A 27,989-nucleotide genomic window follows, 5' to 3' on the forward strand; every position below is an offset into this window, starting at 1 on the left:
CGGCTCACTGCAGCCTCGACCTCCCAGGTTTAAGCAACCCTCCTGCCTCAGCCTCCCCAAGTAGCTAGAACTACAGGCATGCATGACCATGCTTGGCTAATTTTTGAATTTATTTTATTATTATATTATTATTATTTAGTTTTTAGAGATGGTGTTTCTCCATGTTGCTCAGGCTGGTCTGGAACTACTGAGCTCAAGCTATCTGCCCACCTCAGCCTTCTAAAGTGCTAGGATTATAGGTGTGAGGCATCGCACCCAGCTTTTTTGGCTGTATTTTTGTTTTTATGATTATAAATGACAAAGATCAACAAGGTTTGGAAGTTAATGGACTATGAGTAAATTTATTGGAAGGTAGATTCATAAGCATGTAAGAAAGACTGGAAAGTGAATGTCAAGAGAAAGAAGGAGGAGTCAGTGGCTGAGGGATGCCTATGGTAGTGAAGAGAACCACTAGGATAATCAAGATCTCTTTCATCCTTTCTGCATTCCTCCACAGTGCTACAACACACTCCAAGGTCTGTGTGGGAGCAGTTTTCCCAGAGGATGGAGGCAAGTTGATTGTGAGTTTCCTATTTTAAAACAAAATCTAGGGTTTGACTTTATTTTCTGAAGTCTGGGGAAGTCTTCGTCTTGGTACAATTATTGTGATAGAGGTAGGTGACAGTGAGGACTGAGGGGCAGCTCAGCTTTCTCTTAGGTGGCTGCAATTCTTTTTTGCAGGTGGGACCAGGAGCACAGCTCTGGGGAACGTTTCCCATTTGCCTTTTTCCTTCTCTTTCCCTGTCTTCCCCTTCCTCCCAAAATAGTGAGTTGTGGGATTACCAGTCCGGGTATCAGCTCTCTGTTAATCTTCCAGTTCTTGCATTTCTTATTCCAGCCACGAGAAAGAAGGCTAGCACTTTCATTGTGAACCAAGGTCATTATGCTGTTTCTCCACATCCATGAAGTTAATGCCTACGGCTTTTCAAATGTTGAGAAAAGAATTAGCCAGGCTACCCTAAGTACCAGGACATAATTACGTGGTGGAGAGTACCAGGTCCAACAGTTACTCTCTGATTAAATGAAAGAAAAAGCTTTTATTATTACACATATTGTATAGAAGATGGAACCAGAACAAAGGGGTTTCCTTTATTGTAAGGGGTCTCCTATGTGGTGCCAGTGGCACAGATGAAAGATCATGAGTCCTCTCTATGAATCCCTTGGCCACCTCATAAAATGGTACTATCCAGCAAAATATTATTTAGTAGCAAAATATATTTTAATTGAAAAATCTTTTTAAGTAACTAAATAAAAATGTGTACCAGGAACTTTCCCAATAGACAGCAGAATATGTACATTTTGTGAGGGTAGAGCAGCATCTATTTAATATAATTTTTATATAGAAAATACAGGCATATTTAAAAATGGAAACATGTAAGAAAGTATGTCACAAGGAATAACAAAATATATCACAAAATAAAAAAAGTAACCCCAAATAACAAGTTTACTAAACAAGACCCAGCACCATGTTGGACTTTCTTTGCATAAGTTCCAGGATGCCCAGGCACTACCGAGGAGAGATGATCCTGCTTTTGGGAGAGCCAGCTGGTTGTGCAGTGGTTAAAACCCAGTCCTCCTTTTCCTGGGGGGGGGGGGAAAAAAAAAGCAACCAAATAGATTCAAAAGAAGAAATTGAACTGAAGAGCTAACATCTCTTTAGGGGTTGATGAAAGCAGGATTGAAAGTCCCAGATACCTGGGCATTATCTGTGATGTTTATACGGATGGGGGTCATTCTTTGAGATAACTAAGAGGCATGGGAAACAAGTGCTAACTTACGGAAAGATCTAAGAAGCATCAGACCTGAGTTTTAGTCTTGATTCTGCCACTAGTTTTCTATCTATCTTACAATTCTCTCTTCTGTAAAATGAGGGGTTTGGATCTAATGAACCTAAAGGTCTCTTAGTCCATTAACAATCTATGGTTTTTCATTATGATATTTGCTTAGGATCAGTTTTCTGAAGATGTGCACAGAGGTCAGAGGAAACACAATTTCCTTCTGAACAACTGAATTATCTGGGGAAAAGGCCAGGTCAGTCTTATTTATCAGTAGAGAAGGTTAAACATTGAGGGATTTAATGGATGCCACAAGGCATTTCTCTACCAACTGACATTCATGCCAGGAAATTGCTCCATCTGTTAACAAGCCTTTATTGAGCAGCGACTTTTGTGCCTGTACAAGGCACTAGGCATATATATATATTTTTAAAACAAGATCTTACTCTGTTGCCGAGGCTGGAGTGCAGTAGCACAATCTTGGCTCGCTGCAACCTCCGCCTCCTGGGTTCAAGCAATCCTCCCACCTCAGCCTCCTCAGTAGCTGAGATTACAGGTGTGTGCCACCATGCCTGGCTAATTTTTCTGGGTATTTTTTGTAGAGACGGGATCTTCCTATGTTGCCCAGGCTGGTCTTGAACTCCTGGGCCCAAGTGATCCGCTTGCCTTGGCTTCCCAAATTGCTGGGATTACAGGTGTGAGCCATCACACTCGGCCCAGCAAACAAACTTTAAGGCATTCAGTCTCATAGGAGAGAAGGAAAAAATTATACGGTAACATTTATTGTTTATTTCTCAGAAAAGCACTCTTCCCCCCTCCCACTTTCTTTTCTTCTGGGAATTGACAGACTCTCCTCCCTTTTACCAAGTTTTTTGCCAAAATTACCCTTTATGTTGGTACAACATAATCCAACCTAGGACTGTAGTTCATTGATTTATGCTTGGCCAATGAATCAATCTGGACCAATCAGAGTCCTGGATTCTATGTCTCCGGATACTGTATGGTGACATGTAAAAAATTCTGTAAGAAATTTTGTCCTGGCCAGGCATGGTGGCTCATCCCTGTAATCCCAGCATTTTGGGAGGCCAAGGCAGGCAGATCACTTGAGGTCAGGAGTTCGAGACCAGCCTGGCCAACATAGTGAAACCTCATCTCTACTAAAAATACAAAAATTAGCTGAGTGTGGTGGCATATGCCTGTAGTCCCAGCTACTCAGGAGGCTGAGACAGAATCGCTTGAACCCATGAGGCGGAGGTTGCAGTAAGCTGAGATTGCACACTGCATGCCAGCCTGGGCATCTGAGTGAGACTCTGTCTTTAAAAAAAAAAAAAAAAAAAAGAAATTCTGTCCTTCCCTTCCACGTGAACTAAACAGAAGAAAACCACTCTGTAGCAAGACAGAGGATGGAGCAGACCCTGGAAGAGGTGGTGACATGGGAGGTGGAGAGGTACACGTGGCTTTCAAGTCCCCAGTCTGGTCCTCCTGATGCTCAACCACTCCTCTGTCTTTGGGTTCCATACAAGGTCCCTCTATTGTGATAATAAATCCTCTTCTTTGCTTAAACTAGTTAGAGTTTTAACAAGAATTACAGTATATACAGGAGGAGGAACCTGCCTGGTCCTCTGGTTTGCTAGTTAGCCTTCCCTTGAAGGTGAGCTACACCTCTCAGCTTAATTTGCCATTATTTTTCTTGGATGCCTACATCAAACTTTTGCATAAAAAATCTAGATCTTGTTTTCCTGATTAATGTACAGTATTTTAATACATGCTAATAATTATCCTTTCCTCAATCAAGAAAGAGCTCCTATCGACAGTTTTTAAATCACACAAACTCTCTCTGGGCTTTTCTTTATCTGAAAAATGAAGAGGTTGAAATATAAAACCTAATATTATAAAAAAGTACTAAATACTTTTTTTTGAGTCACTGTTTTTTTTTTCTCTTTTATTTCCTCTCTTTTGGCTCTCATTTTCTTAAATTCAACTCTGCTCTCAGGTAAAGGTATAATCTTGGCAGTTTCTAAATATATTTGTCCATTTCAAATTTGCTGTTTAGGGTTCAGTTTATTTTTTCTCCTTTTGCAGAGATGGCATATACTTGAGATGATGTGATGAAATTCACTGGCATTGGACAGATTTTTTTTTTGTTGTTAGGTTTTACTTTAATTGCTTTTTTTATATTTGCAAGTTGACTTTGACATTCCAATCAAAATAACAAATCAGGAAATGAAAAATAAAAGTTTTCAGTTAACTGAATTTTTCCCACTTTAAAAAATGAATATGGAAATACCCATTTGTTTTTAATGAGTCCTATATGATAGGGGTAAGTGTACATAATACAAATCTAAGTGCAGTGATATATATTGAAAGTCTTAAAATATAGCTGATAATATTTCAACATTGCAACATTGGTGAGGACAATGTTTGAATATTGAAAATATTTTATCTGTGGTATGTCACAATATGGCTGATATTTTCCTGATGTTTAAAAAGTTATAAATGATCTTTTAAGTATTTTCCCTTTGACTTATTTTTGCGATAGTATTTTTAAACTGTGATATTTATCTGGTCAGAAGTGAGAAACCAATGAAAAAACATTTTTACATAATCTTTTTGTAGTCAATGCTACGCATAGAAACACTAAAATACAAAATATTTTACTTTAAAATAAACGTTTCCTATCAATTCAATACTATTTTTATTGTAATGAAGAACTTAAACATCTATTGGGTCATTTTCAATAAAATTACATTGAGTTTATTTATTTTACATCCTTGCATCTGTAGGATGCAATCTTCTGTTCAAGAAGATGATTTATTTATTTATATAACCCATTTTTTTTTAACTGCAAAAACTGTGGAATGCTTCACAAATTTGTGTGTCATCCTCTAGCATGGGTCATACTAATCCTCTCTGTGAAGTTCCAGTTTTAGTGTATGTGCTGCTGAAGTGAGCACAAGACTGCTTATTTTTGAGATATTCTTGTTTTGTCAATCCTGAACTAATATTTCTTAGCTTTGGCTTTAGTTCAAATTTAGAGAGCCTGTCTCAAAATGGATGTTTTCACATACAAAATACTTACAGTCAAACTAGACAGAGATAACTTCTGGCTCTTACAACAATTTACTTGAATTTTAGAGTCTTCATGTTATAGGCGAACATTAGTTTTTGGTTATCTTACCTGGAACAGTTATGTCCCGTCCAAGAAGAAAGACAGTGACATCGGTTTGGTCTTACACATTTTCCACCATTTAAGCAGGGAGACTGGCAAACAGCTGGAATAAAAAAACCCATGCATTTATTTAATTAATACTTAGCAATTCTGGTGATATCCATAAAGGCACGTAAGATAATTTGCCTCTACTTCCTGCAGCAGCCACTGTTGGTCTTCATGTACCGTTAGCATTATCCATTTCTGCTGTTCTGCTTGACCTCACATCCTTATGTGGTACCACCTCCCTTTTTCCTTCCAAGCTGTTCAATTTTCACATTTAAGTCCCAGATTAAGTTCTACCTACTTATTGAAGCCTTTGCTGATCACTCCAAGTCCACTGATTTTCCTCTTCTCTAATCTTTTTTTATTTATGAAACCAATCTAACACTTTGAATGTTTTGAACTATAAATTTTTTTGTGTTCAATTAGATTGTACATTTCTTTCCACTGATTTGAAGCTCAAGATTGTAAATTCCTCGAGGGAGTTAGCATTGAACTCTATGATTGATTGGGTGATTAAGTCAGACGTCAACTTTTATGATAATAAATTAGGCACATGGATTGTCTAAAATAACAGATGATTCAGCATCCCTTTGTGTTTGGAGAGGAGACATATTTCACGGCTTTTGTCAGCTTTAACTAGAATTACAGAAACTGGTTAGCCACAGATAAAACCCTGAGAGGACACTGAAAGATTTACTATCTAGGTGTTTTTCTCACAAATCCATAATCTCATAACCAAACTCTTCATCTGCATAAATTTATTTGTTAAAAAACCTGAAAATGCTGGTATTTGGTCTAGATGAATTTTTAGCAAGTGTAACATATCAAAGAGAAAGGAGAACTCCCTGTAGGAAGGAAATAAAATGTCTGTTGGGATAAAGCTGGAAGTAAGAACCATTCCAATATCTGTAGCACAGAAAGGCAGGCTCTTTCCTGGATGAAAAACTTATATGTATATAATATACATATTTTTGGTGAATTATAAGTAAATGTCCTTTCTTCAGTCATTCATTCATAAAATATGGAGAAAATGTCTGCTAAGCAAGTAGCAGGCACTTGATAAGCACTGGTCCTTGTCCAGAGAGAACAAGAGAAGACAAGTGAAATACGTCTTTCCCCTTGGGGAGCTCTCTTGGTTAAGTTAAGAGTAAGAGCTGGCCAGCAGAATGCACTTATTAGCAATCTAATGGGAAAGAAAATTATGAAACAAAGCAGGATTAAAACAAACAAAAATAAAACTCGATAATTGAAAACCAACTCCCCATAGTTTCTGCTTGCTGATATAAGAACACGTTACTCCTTTTCAGGACTATGCTGAATTAGCAGTGCCTGACTGCACTAACAAACTAGTCATTACATTTACTTCCTTGTGTAAAAGCTTAAGCCTCCTTCCCTATCACGTCGGTGGTCCCAGTATTCCATTCAGGGCCACCTTTTCATGTTGCGTGTCTTCTGCAGTGTTATTTTTTCCTCCCATGAGTATTTTTCACTGATGACTTATAAATCTCTGTCTTCATCTAAATGAATTTTCTGGGAACCTAAACTATCATCCAACTGCTTATCACTCCCCTTGTATGTTTCACAGTCCTCTCAGACTCAGCGTGTCCATACTTAACTCCTTATCTCTACTCTCAAGCTTGCTTCTCCTGGCTTCTCTATCTCAGTAAATGGCAACACCTTCCACTCCAGTGCCCAAGCTGGAAACAGCTTTTAGTCTTCCAAGTAGTATTTGACTCCTCAAAATAGATCTGTAACCAAGTAGCATTGATTCTTACTCTTTACTGTCTCTCAAATCTGCTCTTTTGTGGTTGTTTCTCCAGACTTCATTAATTCTTGCCAATTCTGCTTTCACAACCCCCCAATGAATCTCTCTATTGTAAGTCTTGTTTTCTTCCACTTTTCATACTGCTGCCAAAATCAGTTTTCTAAAAGAAAATCCGATCACATGATTTTCCTGCTTAAGATCCTTCAGTGGCTTCTGTTGCTCTCAACACATAATTTAGCATCTTGCACTTGGCATGTGATGCGTTTCCTGATCAGATGCTGCCCATCTTTAGAGCTTCATTCCAGCCACTCCCCTGCATTTCCTCTATAGCTTTGGTTATCCTTTGCTGAACACACCTGTATATTTTGTGGTCCATGCCTTTAGCTGCAACGATTTTCTTCTGGGGACTCCTTTTGTTTCTCCTCAGATTCTATGCTTGAGTAGCTTTTTCTGAACTTCAACATTTGGTTAGTTTACCCATTTCACTGTTGTCATAGCCCATTTTATAGATTTTGATTAGCCTCTATCTTAACACGTCCTAGTTATCTATTTATAGGCCATTCCACATCCCTTCCCCTTTCCTAGATTGAAATTCTGGAGGGCAGGAGCCCCTGTTTTATATGGTTATGGTATGCTTAGTGCTTAAGGGTGTAAGTAGGATCTATGCTGAGGTAGCTGCTGTAAGATTTGGCAAAACGAAGGCTACAGAGTTCAGTGTCATTAGGAGCATATTCTTATTAGGGAGCTAAGGTGTTAAAAGAAATGCAAATAAACCAGATCTATTCATTAGCTTTAAACTGCATGATTCTAACTAGTTGTGTAACATTTATAGAAATGGAATGTTAGAAAGTAGATTATTGTGATATTGAACAAGTTTAGATATCAGAGGAAACTTAGGCAGGACTTGGGGGTTGAGTGAGGCTAGAATAGGTGGAGGAAAGAGGAAGATTATGCGCAAATGTAAGGAGACTGGGGAGGAGAAGAGGCTGCTTGCGGGGGTAGTGAGAAAACCGTCACTGCAGGGCACAGTGTGTGGTCGTAGGATAACAAGTGAGTTGTGCTTCAGCTGTGCTGAAGCTGGCTTATGCAGCACCTTGGAAGTCAGAAGAATTCAGGGTGGATGTGGAGACTAAAATAGAGAACCATTTTAGCCTCTTAAACATGGCAAAGACATGCCAAAGTAGTACATTGATGATGTTCAGTCTGGAGGGACACGGAGACAAGAAGGTCAACTAGGCCATGATCCAGAGTCTTTTACTGACTGGTGACAGTGGTGTGGAGTAGAATGTGAGAGATGCTGAGCAGGAAGGAACAAAAATAGTGATGGTGCTGTAACCTCAGATGAAAGGGAGAGTGAATCAAGAGTAATTCATTCATTACCTGCACCAGTAAGGTACCTGGAAAAAAGCAGAGCTTGTTTGTAGATGAGCAGGAGAAACGTGGGTAAATATCAAAGTTGATTTGTTATAAACAGACACTATATAGACTGCTTTCAGAGTTTCAAATAAGGCCTTCAAATTCAGCCTCCAGGACATATTTCCTTCTCTACATTCATGAATGGCTCAATTTTGGCTTTAGGTAGGGTGACAACTGCACGTCTGCTTTTGTTTGTAACAGTACTTTTCAGTCTCATTTCTCTGGTTTACTTATTAATAGTGCCTCTTTTACTCTCAAAAATGTCCTGGTTTGGAAGCTAAATTATATGGTCTTCCCAGCCTTAGGGTTCATGACAAGCTCTGGTGTCAGGAAGCCCTGTCTATACTTTACATGCCATTTATGTTTTACTCCACTGAGGAAGTGGTATAAACATTGTTTATAGGAGGAACATGGTATGTCAGAATTAATACTTCATAAATATACCAAGCCCTGTGTTTTAAATGGTGGCTTAAAATTTTAGGACATTAGAAGGTAGTTTGTCATTTTAAATTGAGTTATTTGACATTTACTAAAAATATCTACTATATTTCGGCACTATGCTAAGCACTGAGGATATAAAGATGATAAAAAAAAAATCCTTGCCCTCAAGTGGCGTATAATCTAGTGGGGGAAGGGACAGATAATCAAGCAATTGAACAGATGTCAAAGTACAGTGGGCCAAATGCTGTATTTGAGGTCCGCAAGAGGTGCTAAGAGGATGTTTGTTACTAATCAGTCAACTACCATTTGTTACTGTTGTCCATGATAAGAAACCATCTCTTTGATGAGTTTTGTAATATTTTTCCATTTCTTTTTCTTTAAACTTTTTTTAACTTTTATTTTAGGTTCAAGGGTACATGTGCAGGTTTGTTATATAGGTACACTTGTGTCATGGGAGTTTGTTGTACAGATTATTTCATCACTCAGGTACTAAGCCTAGTTCCCAATAGTTATTTTGTTCTGATCCTCTCCTTCCTCCCACCCTCTACCCTCAAGTAGGCTCCAGTGTCTATTGTTCCTATGTGTTTATGTGTTCTCATCATTTAGCTCCCACTTATAAGTGAGAACATGGGGTATTTGGTTTTTTGTTCCTTTTCTAAGGATGATGGCCTCCAGCTCCATCCATATTCCACAAAGGATATGATCTCATTCTTTTTTATGGCTGCAGGGCTATTACTAAAAAGTAAAAAAATAGGCTGGATGCAGCGGCTCATGCTTGTGATCTCAAAACTTTGGGAGGCCAAGGTGGGTGGATCACTTGAGGTCAGGAGTTCAAGATCAGCCAGGCCAACATGGTGAAACTCTGTCTCTACTAAAAATAGAAAAATTAGCAGGGTATGGCAGCAGGTGACTGTAATCCCAGCTACTCGAGAGGCTGAGGCAGGAGAATTGCTTGAACCTGGGAGGCAGAGGTTTCAGTGATTCAAGATTGCCCCACTGCACTCCAGCCTGGGTGACAAGAGTGAAACTCTGTTCTCAAAAAACAAAACAAAACAAAACAAAAACAGATGCTGGGGAGGTTGTGGAGAAAAGGGAACACTTATACACTGTAGGTAAGAGTGTAAATTAGTTCAACCATTGAGGAAAGCAGTATGGCGATTCCTCAAAAACCTAAAAACAGAACTACCATTCAACCCAAGCAATCCCATTACTGGGTATATACCCAAGATAATAGAAATCATTCTACCATAAAGATACATGCTTGTGTATGTTCATTGCAGCACTATGCACAATAGCAAAGACATGGAATCAACCTAAATGCTCATCAATGGTAGACTGGATAAAGTGTTTTTTTTTTTTCATTTTAACTTAAATTTTATTTATGTATAACCTTGTTCTTTCTAAAGAGTAAGCATGAATTTAGTAGTTTAGCTTCTTAGAGATTAAAAGAAGTATTATTCTGAACCTCTGTGTAATGTCTTCTCTATGCTCTGCAAAATGAAGCAGATGACATAAAGAAGACAGATAATTGAGTAGACTTAGATGCTATTCTTTGGCACATGACCTGGAAACGTGTTTAGGCAACCATAAAATTCAGTGTTGAGACACCAATCAAGGGATCATCTTGAAGAATTTTTGAGAAACATCAGTACTTTTTCGCTTTGCCACCACTTCTAAGTCACACTCTTCAATGTCCTCTGGAGTTTCATGGGCCTGAGCCACCAAGAAAACAAACCATGAAAGAGGCCTACCTGTATGACAGCGAGACCCCGTCCAGCCAGGCGGGCAGTCACACTGGTAAGGGGCCACACAGCGACCTCCATTCAGACAGGGAAGAATACAGATTGCTAAAAAAAAAAAAAAAAAAGGAGGGGTGGGGATTGAAATGGCGTTGATCAAAGTACACATCTTAGATATGTTCAAGGGTTCAGAAAACATTTTGCAGGAGTGAAACCTTATATGACTCACTAAATAAGTTTCCTGCATGTGTTCTGCTTATTAATGAGTATCATTGGGAAAACACAATCAGGAAAGTAAGCCTGGATTCTTAGCCACATGTAATGACTTTAAGGCCAAATCCACTTTCAGTGAAGACACTCGGTAATCAGTGTCTGCAAAGTGCTTTGCTTTATTTAACTCTTCACAAAATAAGCAGAACGGTCTCCATGTATTATAGTTTCAAATTTCCATTACAAATTACATAAAATGTTCTAAGAGGATTTGGCTGCCTTGAGGCTCTCTTCCTGTCTTGAACTAAATGTGAGAATGGGAATCAGATAGGCTGTAACATAGGGTTGGAGTTTGCAACGTTTTGGTAGCAATGGGACAACACACCCTTTATTTCCGAGAAGCTGAGGACTGATGGTGACTGAATGATGCCTCCCCAACACTGTTCATGACTATCATTCCTCCTGCTAGAAATCACTGAAATCTTTAAAGAGGCATAGTCTGTTTAAAAGATGTGAGTTTGTTGCCTTGCTCCCCAAAATCAAGTTCCATAACCCCAATAGTCTTTGCATCACCTAGGAGTTGGTTAGCAATGCAGATGTCAGGTACCAACCCAGATCTGCTGATCTCCCAGATGATCTGTATGCACAGCAAAGCTTGGGAAGCGCTGGTATAATGAAGGAGGGCAGGCACATGCTCAGTGAGCCAGACCAGCTAAGGCAGCAAGCCAGACCTGTCGTGGGGTACCCCAAAGTCAATGCTCACTAAGTCTTTGGACTCTTGACATAAGGGCAGGCTAAGTCTGGGAGCTCTAGGTGAAATGGAATGATTGGGGTGAGCTGGAAGAGAAAAGTGTGATTTCTCTTCTTTTTTAATCATTTGAGAATACTTGTTTTGGTGAGTTGTTAGCAGCCTAAATTTATTTCCATCATACATTTTCCTTTATAGATTAGTTGAAAAAAGTCACACTTAAAACATTTTAGTCTCTTATAAAGTTCCTGCCCTGCAGGAAAAACTGGTATAGACCAATGGCCATCACATGAATCACTCTTAATGGTTTACATACACTGCTCCCTTTGAAATATGAAACCATTTTATCCTTATATATATTTTAAGATATTGAAATAAAGTGTAGTTGAGATATTTAAAAATTTAACATCACTATCCATACCTCCCTGGAATTTCAAATTCAAATGTTTCTATAAGGATCAAAATTCTATATTAATTTACCAAGTATGGATATAGGAGTGCCAGCTTTCCTTATTTTCTTAATTAGTAGAAACTATTCTTAACAACAAAGAGGAAATGGTGAGCTGCAAATATTACCTGCAAAGTACATGTTTTGCAGTGGTGCACGTTTATACCAACTGCAGCAATGACTGTCATAGCACATAGTAGACCCTGAGTTAAGGGAAGAGGATAGCTTGGAGACTTTACAACAAGCTCCTTCTCAAGAAGACTTTTGCAAATTTGTGCCAGGGAGCATGTGAAGGTGACTTTAGATGGATCTTAATAACAGTATTTTCAAAGTCATTAATATTCTAGATCTTCTGCAACCTGTTGACACATATGTGCTCTGTTTGGTGTGAACAAGGACTTACAGCAAATGAATTCTTCCCAACAGTACAACCATTTCCTGGTAACTCCCCTCAGGTGGGAGCATCCAGGCAATTTGTCAGGACTCAAAGTAAGATCTGAAGAGCAACTCACGTTCTTCACAGAGGCGCCCCATCCAGCCCTCTGGACAGGAACAAGCATTTGGGCGTTGGCAGATGCCCCCATTCTGACATGGAAATCGACAGACAGCTGGAAAAGAAGCAGGATGGGTCACAAATGTAGGGAATTATGAAGGGAAGGAGTCAGAAAATAGAATTGCCCCTTTATATCTCATACTATTTCCTTGAGTCAAGCTTTCAGGAAGAGAGACAAAAATCGAATCTCAAGAGGGAATTTCAGTATGTGGAGAAGTACAGCATTTTATTGGCTGCTATTATTTCAGTTTTCCCTGTAGCTTTATTGAGGTGCAACAAATAAAAATTGTATATATTTTTTACAACCTGATGTTTTGATTTATGTATAGATTGTGAAATAATCACCACAGTTGAGCTAATTAGCACATTCATCCCCTCACATAGTTATTGTTTTCTTTCTTTCTTTTTTGTGGTGAGAACACAAGATCTATCCTTTCAGCAAATTTTCAGTATACAATACAGTATTGTTAACTACAGTCACATTGCTGGACATTAGAACTCCAGAACTTATTCATCTTGCATAACTGAAACTTTGATACCTTGAGCAACATCTCCCTATCCTCACCCCCTCCCAGCTCCTGGGAACCACCATCTACTCTCTGCTTCTATGAGTTTGACTGTTTTAGATTCCACCTATCAGCAAAGCCAGGCAGTATATGTCATTCTGTGTCTGGCTTATTTCATGTAGCATGATGTCCTCCAGGTTAGTCCATGTTGTTGTAAATGGCAGGATTTTCTTCTTTTGCAAAGCTGAATAATATTTCATCGTATCTGCCTATTTTTATCTGCATGTCTATCTAATCTATCTTCTTAATCATCATCATCATCTATCAACACACTTTTTAAATCCATTTATCTGTCAACAGACATTTATGTTGTTCAGTATCACACACACAACACTCATTCTGACTTTAGACTTTAAGTGAAGTCTGGGATATTCCTTTAAGGGATATTCCTTTAAGATGTCCCCCCTCAGCAACCCTCTCAAAAGGCTCTACATTCTTTTACATCCCATGTATTGGTGATCTCACTTCTCATTGTTGCTGCCAGACAATGAGTCCTCTTTCTCTTGCAATAGCCCCTGTTTCTTTTGAGGCTCATGCCATTCATCCATTGACTTCCTCAATCTTCCCTGCTTCACCAGTTATTAAAGTCCAAATCTGTTTTTCTTGTAAATTTGTTTGAGTTCATTGTAGATTCTGGATATTAGCCCTTTGTCAGATGAGTACATTGCAAAAATTTTCTCCCATTCTATAGGTTGCCTGTTCACTCTGATGGTAGTTTCTTTTGCTGTGCAGAAGCTCTTTAGTTTAATTAGATCCCATTTGTCAATTTTGGCTTTTGTTGCCATTGCTTTTGGTGTTATAGACATGAAGTCCTTGCCCATGCCTAAGTCCTGAATGGTAGGTGGGAATTGAACAATGAGAACACATGGACACAGGAAGGGGAACATCACACTCTGGGGACTGTTGTGGGGTAGGGGGAGGGGGGAGGGATAGCATTAGGAGATATACCTAATGTTAAATGACGAGTTAATGGGTGCAGCACACCAACATGGCACATGTAGACATATGTAACAAACCTGCATGTTGTGCACGTGTACCCTAAAACTTAAAGTATTAAAAAAAAAAAGTCCAAATCTGAACATTGTTTGTGGTCAACTCATCCAACAACTCAATTATTGAGTTCCTTGGTTTTATCTGTGTGTACTAGCGTATTTCTTGACTTCTAGCAAATATTTGTAGAATGAATGAAATCATTATTATGATGTATAAAAATCATATTTTATTATAAAAGTGTAAGTTTTAGAAGGACATAATACTAGGGTGCCTCATTACCTCTTTCTATTTTGCAAAACTTCAAGCGCAGAACCTAAGAGTTCTATGTGCTTTTAAAACTCAAACCGTAACATTAAAAGAAAATTACACAGCTGCTAAAAGAAATTTTAAAGCCGAGGAAAAATAAAGTAGTATGCATATTAATTGCTGGACAAATCAGATTTCTATACACATTTCCCTGCAGTTTCACTAAGAAATAACCATTCAAATATTTCCTTACCTCTGCAAATAGGAGGTGACGTCCATGTTCCATTTTCTAAACAAACACTCCTCAGGGAACCCTCCAACATGTATCCACTGTAACATGAGTAGGTGATCATGTCTCCATATTGATAATGTACGCCTCGAGCAATTGCATTTTCTACGTGAGCTGGTGGACCACATGAGATTTCTACAGGAAAACAAAACAATTAAGCTTGTGCTATTAACACAGACTGAGAACACAGTCTCATCTCTCAGAATGAATTAAAGAGCAAAAATAAGGGAGACATTTTCACCTACTTATCTAGAATAGTAAGAACTAAATTAACTGCTGCTGTTGAGAAAAATGAGACACACAGATCAAAGGTTTTTTGTCTTCTGATTCAAGTGTTGAAGGTGAGCCTGTTTTAAACCTAAGGAAAGCAGTCTGTAGGACACCAAGAATTAGCTCTTGTACCTCATCAAATAAATGGCTGCAAGAGACTTTCAAAACAGGATGCTTATTAAATTAGGAGAGAAAGCATGATGATTATAGACTACTGTTTCAGAGTAAAGATCATTAATTGTAGTACTGCATATTGTATCAGGGCTATTTTATTAATGCCTAGAACAGTGCCTAGCATGCAACATGCTCTTGAAAATGAGTCAGTGAATGAATATTGTCTCTAGTCTATAGATGCTCAGTGAATACAACTTGATGAGGTTTATGAAATTCAAGTTTTCATGTTAGTTTTCCTCTTTTCAATACTTTAAAAGAGTGACTTTCTGCTTTTGGGATCTGTAATAGATTGGATGACAATCCTCTCTCTTAAAAGGGACATATGCATATATTTAAATAGAAATTTTTATAACTGATATTGTTTTGAGAATTTTACAAGAAGCCTTAAGATAATTAGAACTATTCTGTGGTGGGACACAAGGCAAGGGCTAGATTGGTGTCAGGATTCTAATCAGAATCCAGTTTGTTCAACTTTTGAGTGAAGAATCCTTATGAGCTGGCTTCTAAAAGGTCACTTTGTTGTCATAATACTACCGAAAACTTGTTAGAGGAGATAATTTGTATGATTTTTCTAAAATTTTTTCCCCTCTAAGGTGGACAAAATGCCTACTATGCAACAGAAATCAGAAGGAAATAAATGAATTATGTTTATTGATTTGCATATGTTAAACCAGCGTTGCATCCAGGGGAAGAGGCCAACTTGATTGTGATGGATAAGCTTTTTGATGTGCTGCTGGATTCGATTCTCCGGTATTTTACTGAGGATTTTTGTACTGATGTTCATCAGGGAAATTGGCCTGAAGTTTTCTTTTTCTTGTATTTCCGCCAGGTTTTGGTATCAGGATGATGCTGGCCTCATAAAATGAGTTAGGGAGGAGTCCCTCCTTTTCAATTGTTTGGAATAGTTTCTGAAGGAATGGTACCAGCTCCTCTTTATACCTCTGGGAGAATTCAGCTATAAATCTGTCTGGTCCTTGGCTTTTTTTGGTTGTAGGCTATTTATTACTGCCTCAATTTCAGAACTGGTTATTGGTCTATTCAGGGATCCAACTTTTTCCTGGTTCAGTCTTGGAAGAGTGTATGTGTCCAGGAATTTATCCAAGGGTGTATGTATCCAGGAATGTATCCAAGGGTGCATGTGTCCAGGAATTTATCCATTTCTTCTAGATTTTCTAGTTTATGTGCATAGAGGTGTTTATAGTATTCTCTGATGGTTGTTTGTATTTCTGTGGCATCAGTGGTGATATTCCCTTTATCATTTTTTATTGTCTATTTGATTCTTTTTTTTATTAGTCTAGCTAGTGGTCTATTTTATTACTTTTTTCAAAAAAACAGTTCCTTGATTAACTGATTGTTTTGAAGGGTTTTTCGTGTCTGTATCTCCTTCAGTTCTGCTCTGATCTTGGTTATTTCTTGTCTTCTGCTAGCTGTAGGGTTTGTTTGCTCTTGATTCTCTAGCTCTTTTAGTTATGATGTTAGGGTGTCAATTTGAGATCATTTTACCTTTTTGATGTGGGCATTTAATGCTATAAATTTCCCTCTTAACACTGCTTTAACTGTGTCCCAGAGATTTTGGTACATTGTCTCATTGTTCTCATTGCTTTCAAAGAACTTCTTGATTTCTTCCTTAATTTCATGATGTACCCAGGAGTCATTCAGGAGCAGATTGTTCAATTTCCACGTAGTTGTGTGGTTTTGAGTTTCTTAATCCTGAGTTCTAATTTGATTGAGAACAATCAAATTAGGTGGTCTGAGAGAATGTTTGTTATGATTTCAGTTGTTTTGCATTTGCTGAGGAGTGTTTTACTTCCAATTATGTGATCAATTTTAGAGTAAGTACTGTGAAGCAATGAGAAGAATGTATATTCTGTTGTTTTGGGGTGGAGAGTTCTGTAGATGTCTATCAAGACCACTTGATCCAGAGCTGAGTTCAAGTCCTGAATATCCTTGTTAATTTTCTGTCTCGATGATCTAATATTGACAGTGGGATATTTAAAGTCTCCCACTATTATTGTGTAAATGTCAAAGACTCTTTGTAGGTCTCTAAGAACTTGATTTATGAATTTGGGTGCTCCTGTACTGGGTGCATATATATTTAGGATAGTTAGTTCTTCTTGTTGAATTGAACCCTTTACCATTATGAAATGCCCTTCTTTGTCTTTTTTGATCTTTGCTGGTTTAAAGTCTGTTTTGTCAGAAACTAGAATTACAACCCCTGTTTTTTTCCTACTTTTCATTTGCTTGGCATTTTGTGTCTTTTAATTGGGGCATTTAGCTCATTTACATTTAAGGTTAGCATTGTTATGTGTGAATTTGATCCCGTCATCACGATGCTAGGTGGTTATTTTGCAGACTTGTTGATGTAGTTGCTTCATCTTGTCATTGATCTTTGTACTTCAGGGTGTTTTTGTAGTGGCTGGTAATGATTTTTCCTCTCCATATTTAGTGCTTCCTTCAGGAGCTCTTGCAAGGGGAGGCCTAGTGGTGATGAATTCCCTCAGTGTTTTCTTGTCTGAAAAGGATTTTATTTCTCTTTCACTTATGAAACTTAGTTTGGCCGGCTATGAAATTCTGGGTTGGAAATTCTTTTAAGAATGTTGAATATTGGCCCCCAATCTCTTTTGGCTTTTAGGGCTTCTGCAGAGAGGTCTGCTGTTAGTCTGATGGGCTTCTCTTTGTAGGTCACCTGGCCTTTCTCTCTGGCTGCCCTTAACATTTTTTCCTTCATTTTTACCTTGGAGAACCTGAGGATTATATGCCTTGGGGTTGATCTTCTCATGGAGTATCTTACTGGGGTTCTCCGGATTTCCTGAACTGGAATGTTGGCCTTGTCTTGCTAGGTTGGGGAAGTTCTCCTGGATGATATCCTGAAGTATGTTTTCCAAATTGGTTCTATACTCTTTCAGGTACCCCAATCAATCATAGGTTTGGTCTTTTTACATAATTTCATAGTTCTCAGAGGTTTTGTTCATTCCTTTCATTCTTTGTTCTCTAATCTTGTCTGCCTGTCTTATTTCAGCAAGATAGTCTTCAAACTCTAAAATTCTTTCCTCCACTTGGTCCATTCAGCTATTGATACTTGTTGCACTGTGAAGTTCTCGTGTTGTGTTTTTCAGCTCCATCAGGTCATTTACATTCCTTTCTAAACTGGTTATTCTGGTTAACAGATCCTGTAATGTTTTATCCTGGTTCTTAGCATCTTTGCATTGGGTTAGAACATGTTCCTTTAGCTGAGCAAACTTCATTATTACCAACTTTCTGAAGCCTACTTCTTTCAATTCATCAATCCCAGCCTCTGCCCAGTTCTGTGCTTTTCCTGGAGAAGTGTTGCAGTCATTTGGATGAGAAGAGGAACTCTGGCTTTTTGAGTTTTCAGTGTTTTCTTCATTGATTTTTTTTCTCATCTTCCTGAGTTCTCCAGTTTTGATCTTTGACCTTTGGATGAAGCTTTTGTGAGGGCTTGTTTGTTGATGGCTGTTGTTGTTATTGCTTTCTCTGTTTTTCTTTTAACGGTCAGGCCTCTCTTTTGTAGGGCTGCTGTGGTTTGCTGGGGGTCCACTCCAGACCCTATTTGCCTGGGTCCCACCTGCACCTGAAGGTTTTACCAGCAGAGGCTTCAGAACAGCAAAGATGGTTGCCTGCTCCTTCCTCTGGAAGCTCTGTCTCAGAGGGGCACTGACCTGATGCCAGCAGGAACACACTTGTATAAGGTGTCTGGTGACCCCTGTTGTGGGGGGGTCTCATCCCAATCAGGAGGCATGGGATCAGGGACTCACTTAAGAAAGCGCTCTAGCTGCCCCTTGGCAGAGCAGGTGCACTGTGCTGTGGGGAATCCCACTAGTCCAACCTGCTTGGATTCCTCAGAGCCAGCAGGTGAAGGACTAAGCCTGCTGATCTGTGGAGACCATGGCCACATGGAGCCCCAGGGGCTCCATCTCAGGGAGATTAGAGTTCTGTTCATAAACCCCTGGCTGGAGTTGCTGAAATTCCCACAGGGAGGCCCTGCTTAGTGAGGAGGGAGGGGTTGGGGTCCAGCCTAAGGAGGCAGTCTGGCCACGATCTGTCACAGCTGCTGTGCTGCACTGTGGGGAATTCCTCCGCTGTCCAAATGGCCCAGTCTCCCTAGCACCAGCAGGGAAAAAATAGCAGACTGGAGCTGCAGTGATGGTGGCTGCCCCTTCCCCCAGAAGCTCAGTCATCTTAGGCAGCAGGCAGCCACAGTGATGGTGGCTGCTCCTCCCTCCGATAACTCGGTAGTCTTAGGCAGTTTTCAGCTGAGTGGCCGCCAAGAATCTGCACAGCTCTGTGCTTGGGACCCAAGGCCCTGGTGGCTTGGGCTCATGAGGGGGATCTCCTGATCTGCAGGTTGCACAGATCCATGGAAAAAGTGTGGTTTCCTGAGTGGGGTAGCACAATCACTCACCGCCTCCTTTGGTTGGGGGTGGGAGCTCCGCTTGCCCCATGTGGCTCCCAGGTGGGCCATTGTACCACCTTGCTTTTTCTCACTTTCTGTGGATTGTGCCAACTGCCTAGTCAGTCCCAATGAGAGAACCTGGATACCTCAGTTGCCATTGCAGGATTCACTCACTGTTTTTGTTCTTCTCAGTGGGAGGCTCCGGCCACAGCTGTTTCTAGTTGGCCATCTTGACCCCTCCCCGCAAAATAAACATTCTAATACTGCAAAAAGCTGCTAGCTGAAAATTCAGGGACTTGGGTTATTGTGTATATCTTCCTATTAGGAAATATTGCTAATATGCACCAATTCACTTATTCTTCAAATCTATAAGATATCTATAATAACTAAAAGAAAGGTATAATTGAGACTCTTAACAAATGACAGCCCTAAGACTCAGAGAAGTAAGGCACTAGCATAAGTTTAGAGTTAAACATTTTGAGGACAGAATTCAAACTCAGGTCTTTCTGACTTCAGAATCCCTATGACCTTCACAGGCATATTTCTTATCTCATTAAGTGGAGTGCAAGTGTACTGAAGATGAAGACCATTGTAGGCATGATACATTCTTATACTATGCAGCCTTGTGCCTTGCCTCTGGTCAGACTCAATGAATATTTTAATTGATTACTGTAGAGGGAGTAGCTTGGACAACAAATGAGCCTGGAGGGCAGGATGTTGGCAGGGGGATTTTTATTTTATTTTATTTTTTGAGATGCAGTCTTGCTCTATCTCCCAGGCTGGAGTGCAGTGGTGCGATCTTGGCTCGTTGCAACCTCCACCTTCCAGGTTCAAGAGATTCTCCTACCTCAGCCTCCTGAGTAGCTGGGATTACAGGTGTGTGCCATCGCACCCAGCTGATTTTTGTATTTTTAGTAGAGACAGGGTTTTGCCATGTTGGCTGGGCTGGTCTCAAACTCCTGACCTCAGGTGATCTGCCCACCTTGGCCTCCCACAGTGCTGGGATGACAGGTGTGAGCCACCGCACCCAGCCGGCAGTGAGATGTTTTAAATGGAGTTAGAAAAAGTGTGTGTTAAAAAACGTTGCATTATCACAAGGCTGCAAAAGATGCCTCCAGATTGCATAAATGCAGTAACAAAGCGCTAACCTATAGTGCTAGTGCTAGCAACATAGTGCTTGCTAGTGGTTCTCAGATTGTGTTTCCTGGGCCAGCAGCATCCTCATCAGCAACATCTAGAAATGTGTTTTAACAGGTTCTCTAGGTGGTTCTGATGCAGGCTCAAGTTTGAGAACCACTGTGGAATAATTTTCTGTTGCAAAACATTCATAGTCTATTAAAGGATAGTTTGGGGACTCTGACTGTGGAGAAAAATTTGTATTTTGAATTTAATATCTTGCTCATTCTTAGAGGAGCATATTTTGAAAATCTGTTCAGTGAATCCTAGTCAGGTGGGTTTTAGTTTAGTTCTGGAAAGTTTGTTTTTTAATGTTTGAAATTCGAAGACTAAAAAAAATTACAAACTAACTGTCATAGCACAGAGATCTAAGTATCTACAACTAAGTGACTTGATTGAAAACAACCTCACAGGGATGGGAAAACATTTTGCACTAGCGGCATGAACTGGCTTCCGCCTGCTGACTTACTTTCACATTTGGCGCTTGTCTGTGTCCACGTCTCGTCGGGGTTGCAGGTGATGATGCCGTGGCCCTGCAGCAGAAAACCTTCCCTACATTTGATGGACACATTCTGATCAACATAAAACTCCTTTTCAGACAGCAGAGCATTCTCGGGAATCACAAAAGGAACAGGGCATGGATTTGCTGTCAAAAAGAAAAGAAAATGCTTACTGATATTTCCCCTCTTTTCCTAATGTATTTCTTTGAAGGTGGAGTAGTAGTCCTATAAGAGATGGGTTCTCAATAATGATCATATAAGGTTGAAAAATATGGAACTTCCAACATTAGACACAGACTTTTGCATCCTCATGAAATTATGTGTAAAGATAAAGCCAGATAAGATCAGAAAACATGAAGTTATTCAACCACTAATGCAAGGTCCTAAAAGTTGAAGATGACAATTTATGCCTGAAATTATGGGCCACAACATTATTTTAGACTGATTTTTTGATCAGCATTGTGAAAACAAAAGGCATACTAGAAATCAAGGGGTATATCAAATATTCCCTTATTTGAAGAATATCAAATGCTTCTCATTGTCACCTTACTTTGTTTTATTGAACATCCTTCAGGGGGATGGAACCAGGAAACCATCAGACATTTCTATGTGAGCTGAATGTGACTTTAGACTCATACTGCTATGGGCAGGATATTAGAACTAGTGGAGTTTGCATGCTTTATTGATAAAGATGGATTCATTGCTATAGGCCCGAGGGAAACACAGGAAATGATGATGGCATTATGCGTGCTTAGTGCAAGTGTGTGGCACACATGTCAACACATATTTCAAGCAATTTCAGATTTTTAAATGGGCATAAAAGTATTTGAGTGAGGTACACTTCCACTGTTACTGCATTATGATGATACTTGAAACAGTTAACAAGAGCAGTCTCAACTTCTACCTTGCTTGTGAATATTGTTTTCATTTGAATGGTTATAACTCATTATCTTATCATATTTATATATACTTCATTATATTAACATCACATATTAAATGTATTTTCTTTCATTTCTTTCCTATCCCCAGTAGAATTCATGATACATGTATGTCAAAAATTTTTTCATTAAGTTGCATTTTCTCTTAGTAATCACTCATGGAATCTGACAAAAGCTGATTCTCAGACACACAAATATATTTTTAAAATATCCCAGAGAATTCAGCTTGGATAGGCATTAATTGCTTTCTCTGGGCCCATATCCCTTATGAGTGGAGTTTCCTCTATGTTTTGGATATGCGGGAAGCTAATCGTGAAATGAATCTGATTAAAATTTCTCCTAAAGTCAACACACACGTTTGCAGAGAGGGACTGGGTGGCTCCAGGTTCCATTTTCTGTGCAGTGTGCCTCAGACGGCCCTTCAAGACTGTAGCCTCTGTTGCAGGAATATACCACGTTGGGTCCAGTCGTTCTGTTTTCAATGTCAGCTTTCCCATTGAGAAATTCAAGTGGAGTTTCACACCTGGTCTCTAAAAACAAGAATAAAAGCCTCATATTAATTGCTTCCCCAATTCCTCTTTCCTTCTTTTCCTATGATTGCCAAAGATATTTCATGGAATATATAAAATATTATGGCCTACTCATGTGTGAAGCACAGTGATATTCATTGCACAGTGATATTCATTGAAGGAGAAAAATATAGCATACCTAAGTATTGGATTAATACATGCATGCAATTAAAGATTGGGATTTAGTCCTATTGACTCCAGCTGTCTTTATGTATTATTAATAATGCTGGGGACAGGGAGTATGGATGAGCAGGTGGGTAAAATAAAACAATCTCATTGTAAGTTGCTAATAATGGCCAAGAACTTTTCAAACAATACTAAATTTATTTCTTACAACACTTAAGTTGTAAGCCCAAATAAAATACAGGATGCCCTGTTAAATTTCAGTATCAGATAAATAACAAATACATTTTTAGTATAAGCGTGTCTCCAATATTGCATATTTATAAGTTTACATTTAAATTATTTTTCATCTGAAATTTAAATATAACTGCATGTCCTGTATTTTTGTTTCTTCTAAATCTGGCAACCTTACTTATAGCAACTCTGAGATTATCTCATGTAACAGTTGGCAAATTTGGTCAAGGTCATACTGCTTGTAAGAAGAGATAAAATATAAAATTATCAGAAGGTAAAAGACAATAGGAAAGTATAAAGAACAGGGACCCAAGAGCTTGTGGGGAATAGAATAAATGACATTTTATATGGCTTTTGGGGAATATGCTGACTTCATAAACTGGTGAGTATTATAGTAAAGTTATAAAGAATGATTTTGCATTATTGTGAGAAATGTTATTAACAGGGATGCTATGAGGAAAATAGGGTCACCCTTTCAAGAATCTCAAAAAATGGGCTTGAGTCTTAATTTTATAATTTTTGTGAAGGCAGAGAAGGTGGTTGTAGACTAGTGGTTCTCAAGTTTCGCGGTACCTTAGAGAACCTGGGAAGCATTTATGGCCTATTACAGACCAAATCTTTATATTGAGGGCTACTTTTCAGTATTATATTAAAAATTCCCCAAACAATTCAAATGTGAACTCAGAGTTGAGTCCCTGGACCAGATGCTAATGGACTTCTTTCAGCCCAAAGTTGAGTACGCTGGGATCACAGATCTTAACCTTGGCTGCACTTTGAAACCACATAGGGAGCTTTAAAATGCTATTGATGCTGTGCCGGGCATGGTGGCTCATGCCTGTAATCCCAGCACTTTGGGAGGCTGAGGAGCATGGATTGCTTGAAGCCAGGAGTTCGAGACCAGCCAGGCCAACATGGTGAAACCCCGTCTCTACTGAAATACAAAAAATTACCCGGGCATGGTGGAGCATGCCTGTAGCCCCAGCTACTTGGGAGGCTGAGGCATGAGAGTCGCTTGAGCCCAGGAAGTGGAGGTTGCAGTGAGCTGAGGTTGCACTACTGCACTCCACCCTGGGTGACAGAGTGACTGTATTTAAAAATAAAAACAAAAATACATAAATCCATACATACATTGTCCTTTGGCAGAGAAGGGAATACTGGGGATAAAGTTATGTGCATTAACCCACATTTTGCCAAATAAACTTGATTGTTCTCATAAAATGAGTTAATGTAAAATTTCATGCAAAATATTAATTGATTTGACAGATGGACCAACACCACGTTAAAAGTATTGGCTAGTACTGTCACCAAAAAAAAAACAGCTCTAAGCCTTCTAATTTATAATTATTTGAGGAAAACCCCCCAAAAATGCTAATAAACTCAATAATTAACTAGTTTTTAAACAAACTGTTTGCCATTCCAGAGTCAGTAATCTTGTGTCCTATTGCAGTTAATTGTTAATCCCTACTACAGTTTTTGACCCTTTTATTGGTTTACTGCCCTTGAGAAAAAGCCCATTAAAAGGTTCTCATACAGCTTATGGAGTTGGCTTACATTTTAATTACAAAACTAACCTATAAAGAAAATGTAGCCACACTGTTATTTTGTGTCCTCAGTGTCATTTTGGGGGCTGCTAAGTGTCATTCAACTCACCTTTGCATATTGCCACCCCTCCACTCCACTGTCTGTTCTCCTGGCAGACACGTTCCCTGTTCCCCTGTGAAACAATGGAGAAAGGTCATCAAGATCATAACTCTACAATAGAAAGATAATAAGGAAATGCAAAGTAATCTTAGCTATGGCCTCGAATTGCTCAGCACTGGAATGCTAAATAAACATGTTAAATAAATACAGTTTAAGGAGTAGATTTAGACTTTCAAAAATGTTTTTATCAAATTGCTTCAAAATTCACACTCTGGCAGACCGGTATAATTAAGGTACAGACTTTGCTTCACCTTTTATTTTAAATGGCAACTAATTATAATCTGTAGCTAAGACTGACAAAGAATGCATTAGAAGTAGTCAAATAGTAGTATTCTTAGAAATATATGAATCATAGTGTATCATAATATATGTATATACACACACATACACATACATACACAATAGAGTACTATTTGGCCATAAAAACAGATGTGATGTATACACATAAGTGTGTGTATATATATATATATATACACACACACACACACACTTATAAGTATATATATATACATACATACTTATATAAGTATATATATATACATACATACTTATATAAGTATATATATATACATACATACTTATATAAGTATATATATACATACTTATAAGTAAGTATATATATAAGTATATACTTATATAAGTATATATAAGTATATGCTTCTATATATACTTATATAAGTATATGCTTATATATATACTTATATAAGTATATGCTTATATATATACTTATATAAGTATATGCTTATATATATACTTATATAAGTATATGCTTATATATATACTTATATAAGTATATGCTTATATATATACTTATATAAGTGTATACACTTCTATAAGTATAAGTATACACTTCTATAAGTATATATATAAGTATATACTTCTATATGTATATATATAAGTATATACATTTATATATGTATATATATAAGTATATACTTATATAAGTATATACTTATATATACACATATATAAGTATATACTTATATAAGTATATATATAAGTATATACTTATATAAGTATATACTTATATATACATATATACTTATATATATACATATATATGTATATACTTATATATGTATATATATAAGTATATACATATATATATACATATATATGTATATATATAAGTATATATGTATATATAAGTATATACTTATATAAGTGTATATACTTATATAAGTATATACAAGTATATACTTATATAAGTATATGCTTATATATATACTTATATAAGTATATACAAGTATATACTTATATAAGTATATGCTTATATATATACTTATATAAGTATATACAAGTATATACTTATATAAGTATATGCTTATATATATACTTATATAAGTATATGCTTATATATATACTTATATAAGTATATGCTTATATATATACTTATATAAGTATATGCTTATATATATACTTATATAAGTATATGCTTATATATATACTTATATAAGTATATGCTTATATATATACTTATATAAGTATATGCTTATATATATACTTATATAAGTATATGCTTATATATATATACTTATATAAGTATATGCTTATATATATATACTTATATCTCACATTTTCTTTATCCATTCATCCATCGATGACACCCAACACTTAGGTTGACTCCATATATATCTTGGTAATTGTGTATCCGAAAAATGTATACAATTATGATTTGACAATCAGAAATAATATTAAGCATACATTCTAAAAATGCAAACCCCCAGAAACTATTTGGTTCACATGATCTTGGTCTAGCAATATATACTCTTTTCTTTTTACAACTTCTCAGGTGATTCTCAAGCAGATGGTAGTGAACTCCGCTGATTATAAGAGCAGCAATTTGTCAGTGATTCTCAGTCCTGGCTGCACACACGAATCACGAAGGGAACTCTGAAAAGGGTACTGCTGCCCCAGACTCAACCCACAGAAATATGGAATTAATTAGTCTGACGTGAGAACAGGTATTTGCATTAAAAAAAATGCTGTCTGATGGAAAAATTCAAACATATGAGAAATACCAACAGTAGGAAGAACAGTATAAGAAACTCCCGTGTAGACATCACCCAGTTTACCCAATTAACTCAAGGCCAACCTTGTTTCATGTAAGCCCCACCCCTTCCATGAACTCACATTATTTTGAAACAAATTCTAGACTTCAAATCATTTAACAATAATTATTTAAGTATGAATCTCTAAAAGATAAGAGCTCTTAAAAATTATAACCACAACATTATCACACCTTAAAAAGTAACAATTCCTTAATATTAATAAAATGTCGTTTTCAAATTTCCAATTGTTGCATAAATTTCATAATTTATTCTTTAAATAATTCTGTTGAATCAGTACCAAATAAGATCCATACACTGAGACTAGTTTATGTTTCTGTGATGATTAATTTTATGAACAAATGTACAGCAACCTGATGGGTCATTACTTTTTTTTTTTTTTTTTTTTTAGACAGAGTTTTGCTCTGTTGCCCAGGCTGGAATGCAGTGGTGCAATCTCGGCTCTCTGCAACCTCCACCTCCTGTGTTCAAGTGATTCTCCTGCCTCAGCCTCCCAAGTAGCTGAGACTACAGGTGCCTGCCACCACACCCCACTAATTTTTGTATTTTTTAGTAGAGATGCGGTTTCACCATGTTGGACGGGCTGGTCTCAAACTCCTGACCTCAGGTGACCTACCTGCCTCAGCCTCCCAAAGTGCTGAGGTTATAGGCGTGAGCCACCATGCCCGGCCTTGATGTGTCATTACATTAGAAGAAGTATTAATAGATAATTAACCTTTAAACTTTTGGAAACATCCTGGTATTAACTACAAAATTGAGAGCGCGATAATAGTGATTGCTCTCACTCTGAGCTCCATGTTAGAATCACCTAAGAAACTCTTTACAAATACTGATGTGCAGCAACTTGAGTGGGCCATGAGGTGCCCAGCTTAAACACTGCTTCTGGATGTGTCTGTGAGGATATTTCTGGATGAGATTAGCATTTAAATTAGTGGATCATGTAAAGTAGATTGCCCTCCCCAATGTGGAGGGTGGGGGGCATCTTCCAAAACACTGAGGGAACAAACAGAACAAAACATGGAAGGAGGAAATGGCCCTCTTTTTCTTCCTCACCACTTGAGTTGGGACTCAATCTCCTCCTCTGTCTTCAGACAGGGGTTTACATCATCAGCTCACCTAGTTCTCAGACCTTTGGACTTGGACTGAATTACACCACCAGCTTCTCAGGGTCTCCGGTTTGCAGACAGAAGATCCTGGGATTTAGCCTCCATTAACATGTGACCCAATTCCTCATTATATATATAATATAATATATATAATATATATATAATATAATATATAATATATATATAATATAATATATAATATATATAATATATATATAATATAATATATAATATATATATAATATATAATATAATATATAATATATATATAAT

The 27,989-nt window shown here is 37.8% G+C and overlaps 1 protein-coding gene and 1 non-coding gene across 2 annotated transcripts in view; both read right to left on the reverse strand.

The window, feature by feature from the left end:
* Positions 1-1,336: 1,336 nt before the first annotated feature.
* SVEP1 (sushi, von Willebrand factor type A, EGF and pentraxin domain containing 1) overlaps positions 1,337-27,989 on the reverse strand; it is a 209,799-nt gene continuing 183,146 nt past the window's right edge. Inside the window, exons 41-48 of the mRNA XM_004048429.5 lie at positions 24,491-24,554; positions 22,271-22,444; positions 20,946-21,122; positions 14,407-14,577; positions 12,308-12,403; positions 10,402-10,497; positions 4,993-5,086; positions 1,337-1,621 (exon numbers count right to left, since the gene is read on the reverse strand). Coding sequence (XP_004048477.5) covers positions 1,600-1,621; positions 4,993-5,086; positions 10,402-10,497; positions 12,308-12,403; positions 14,407-14,577; positions 20,946-21,122; positions 22,271-22,444; positions 24,491-24,554 — 894 coding nt within the window. The 3' untranslated portion in view covers positions 1,337-1,599. The remainder of the gene's footprint in view (positions 1,622-4,992; positions 5,087-10,401; positions 10,498-12,307; positions 12,404-14,406; positions 14,578-20,945; positions 21,123-22,270; positions 22,445-24,490; positions 24,555-27,989) is intronic.
* Positions 4,662-4,768, reverse strand: LOC115935964 (U6 spliceosomal RNA). The gene has a single exon (XR_004071547.2). It is a non-coding gene; the product is annotated as a U6 spliceosomal RNA (small nuclear RNA).

This window comes from Gorilla gorilla, chromosome 13 (assembly GCF_029281585.2).
Source record: "Gorilla gorilla gorilla isolate KB3781 chromosome 13, NHGRI_mGorGor1-v2.1_pri, whole genome shotgun sequence".
Lineage (NCBI taxonomy): Eukaryota > Metazoa > Chordata > Mammalia > Primates > Hominidae > Gorilla > Gorilla gorilla.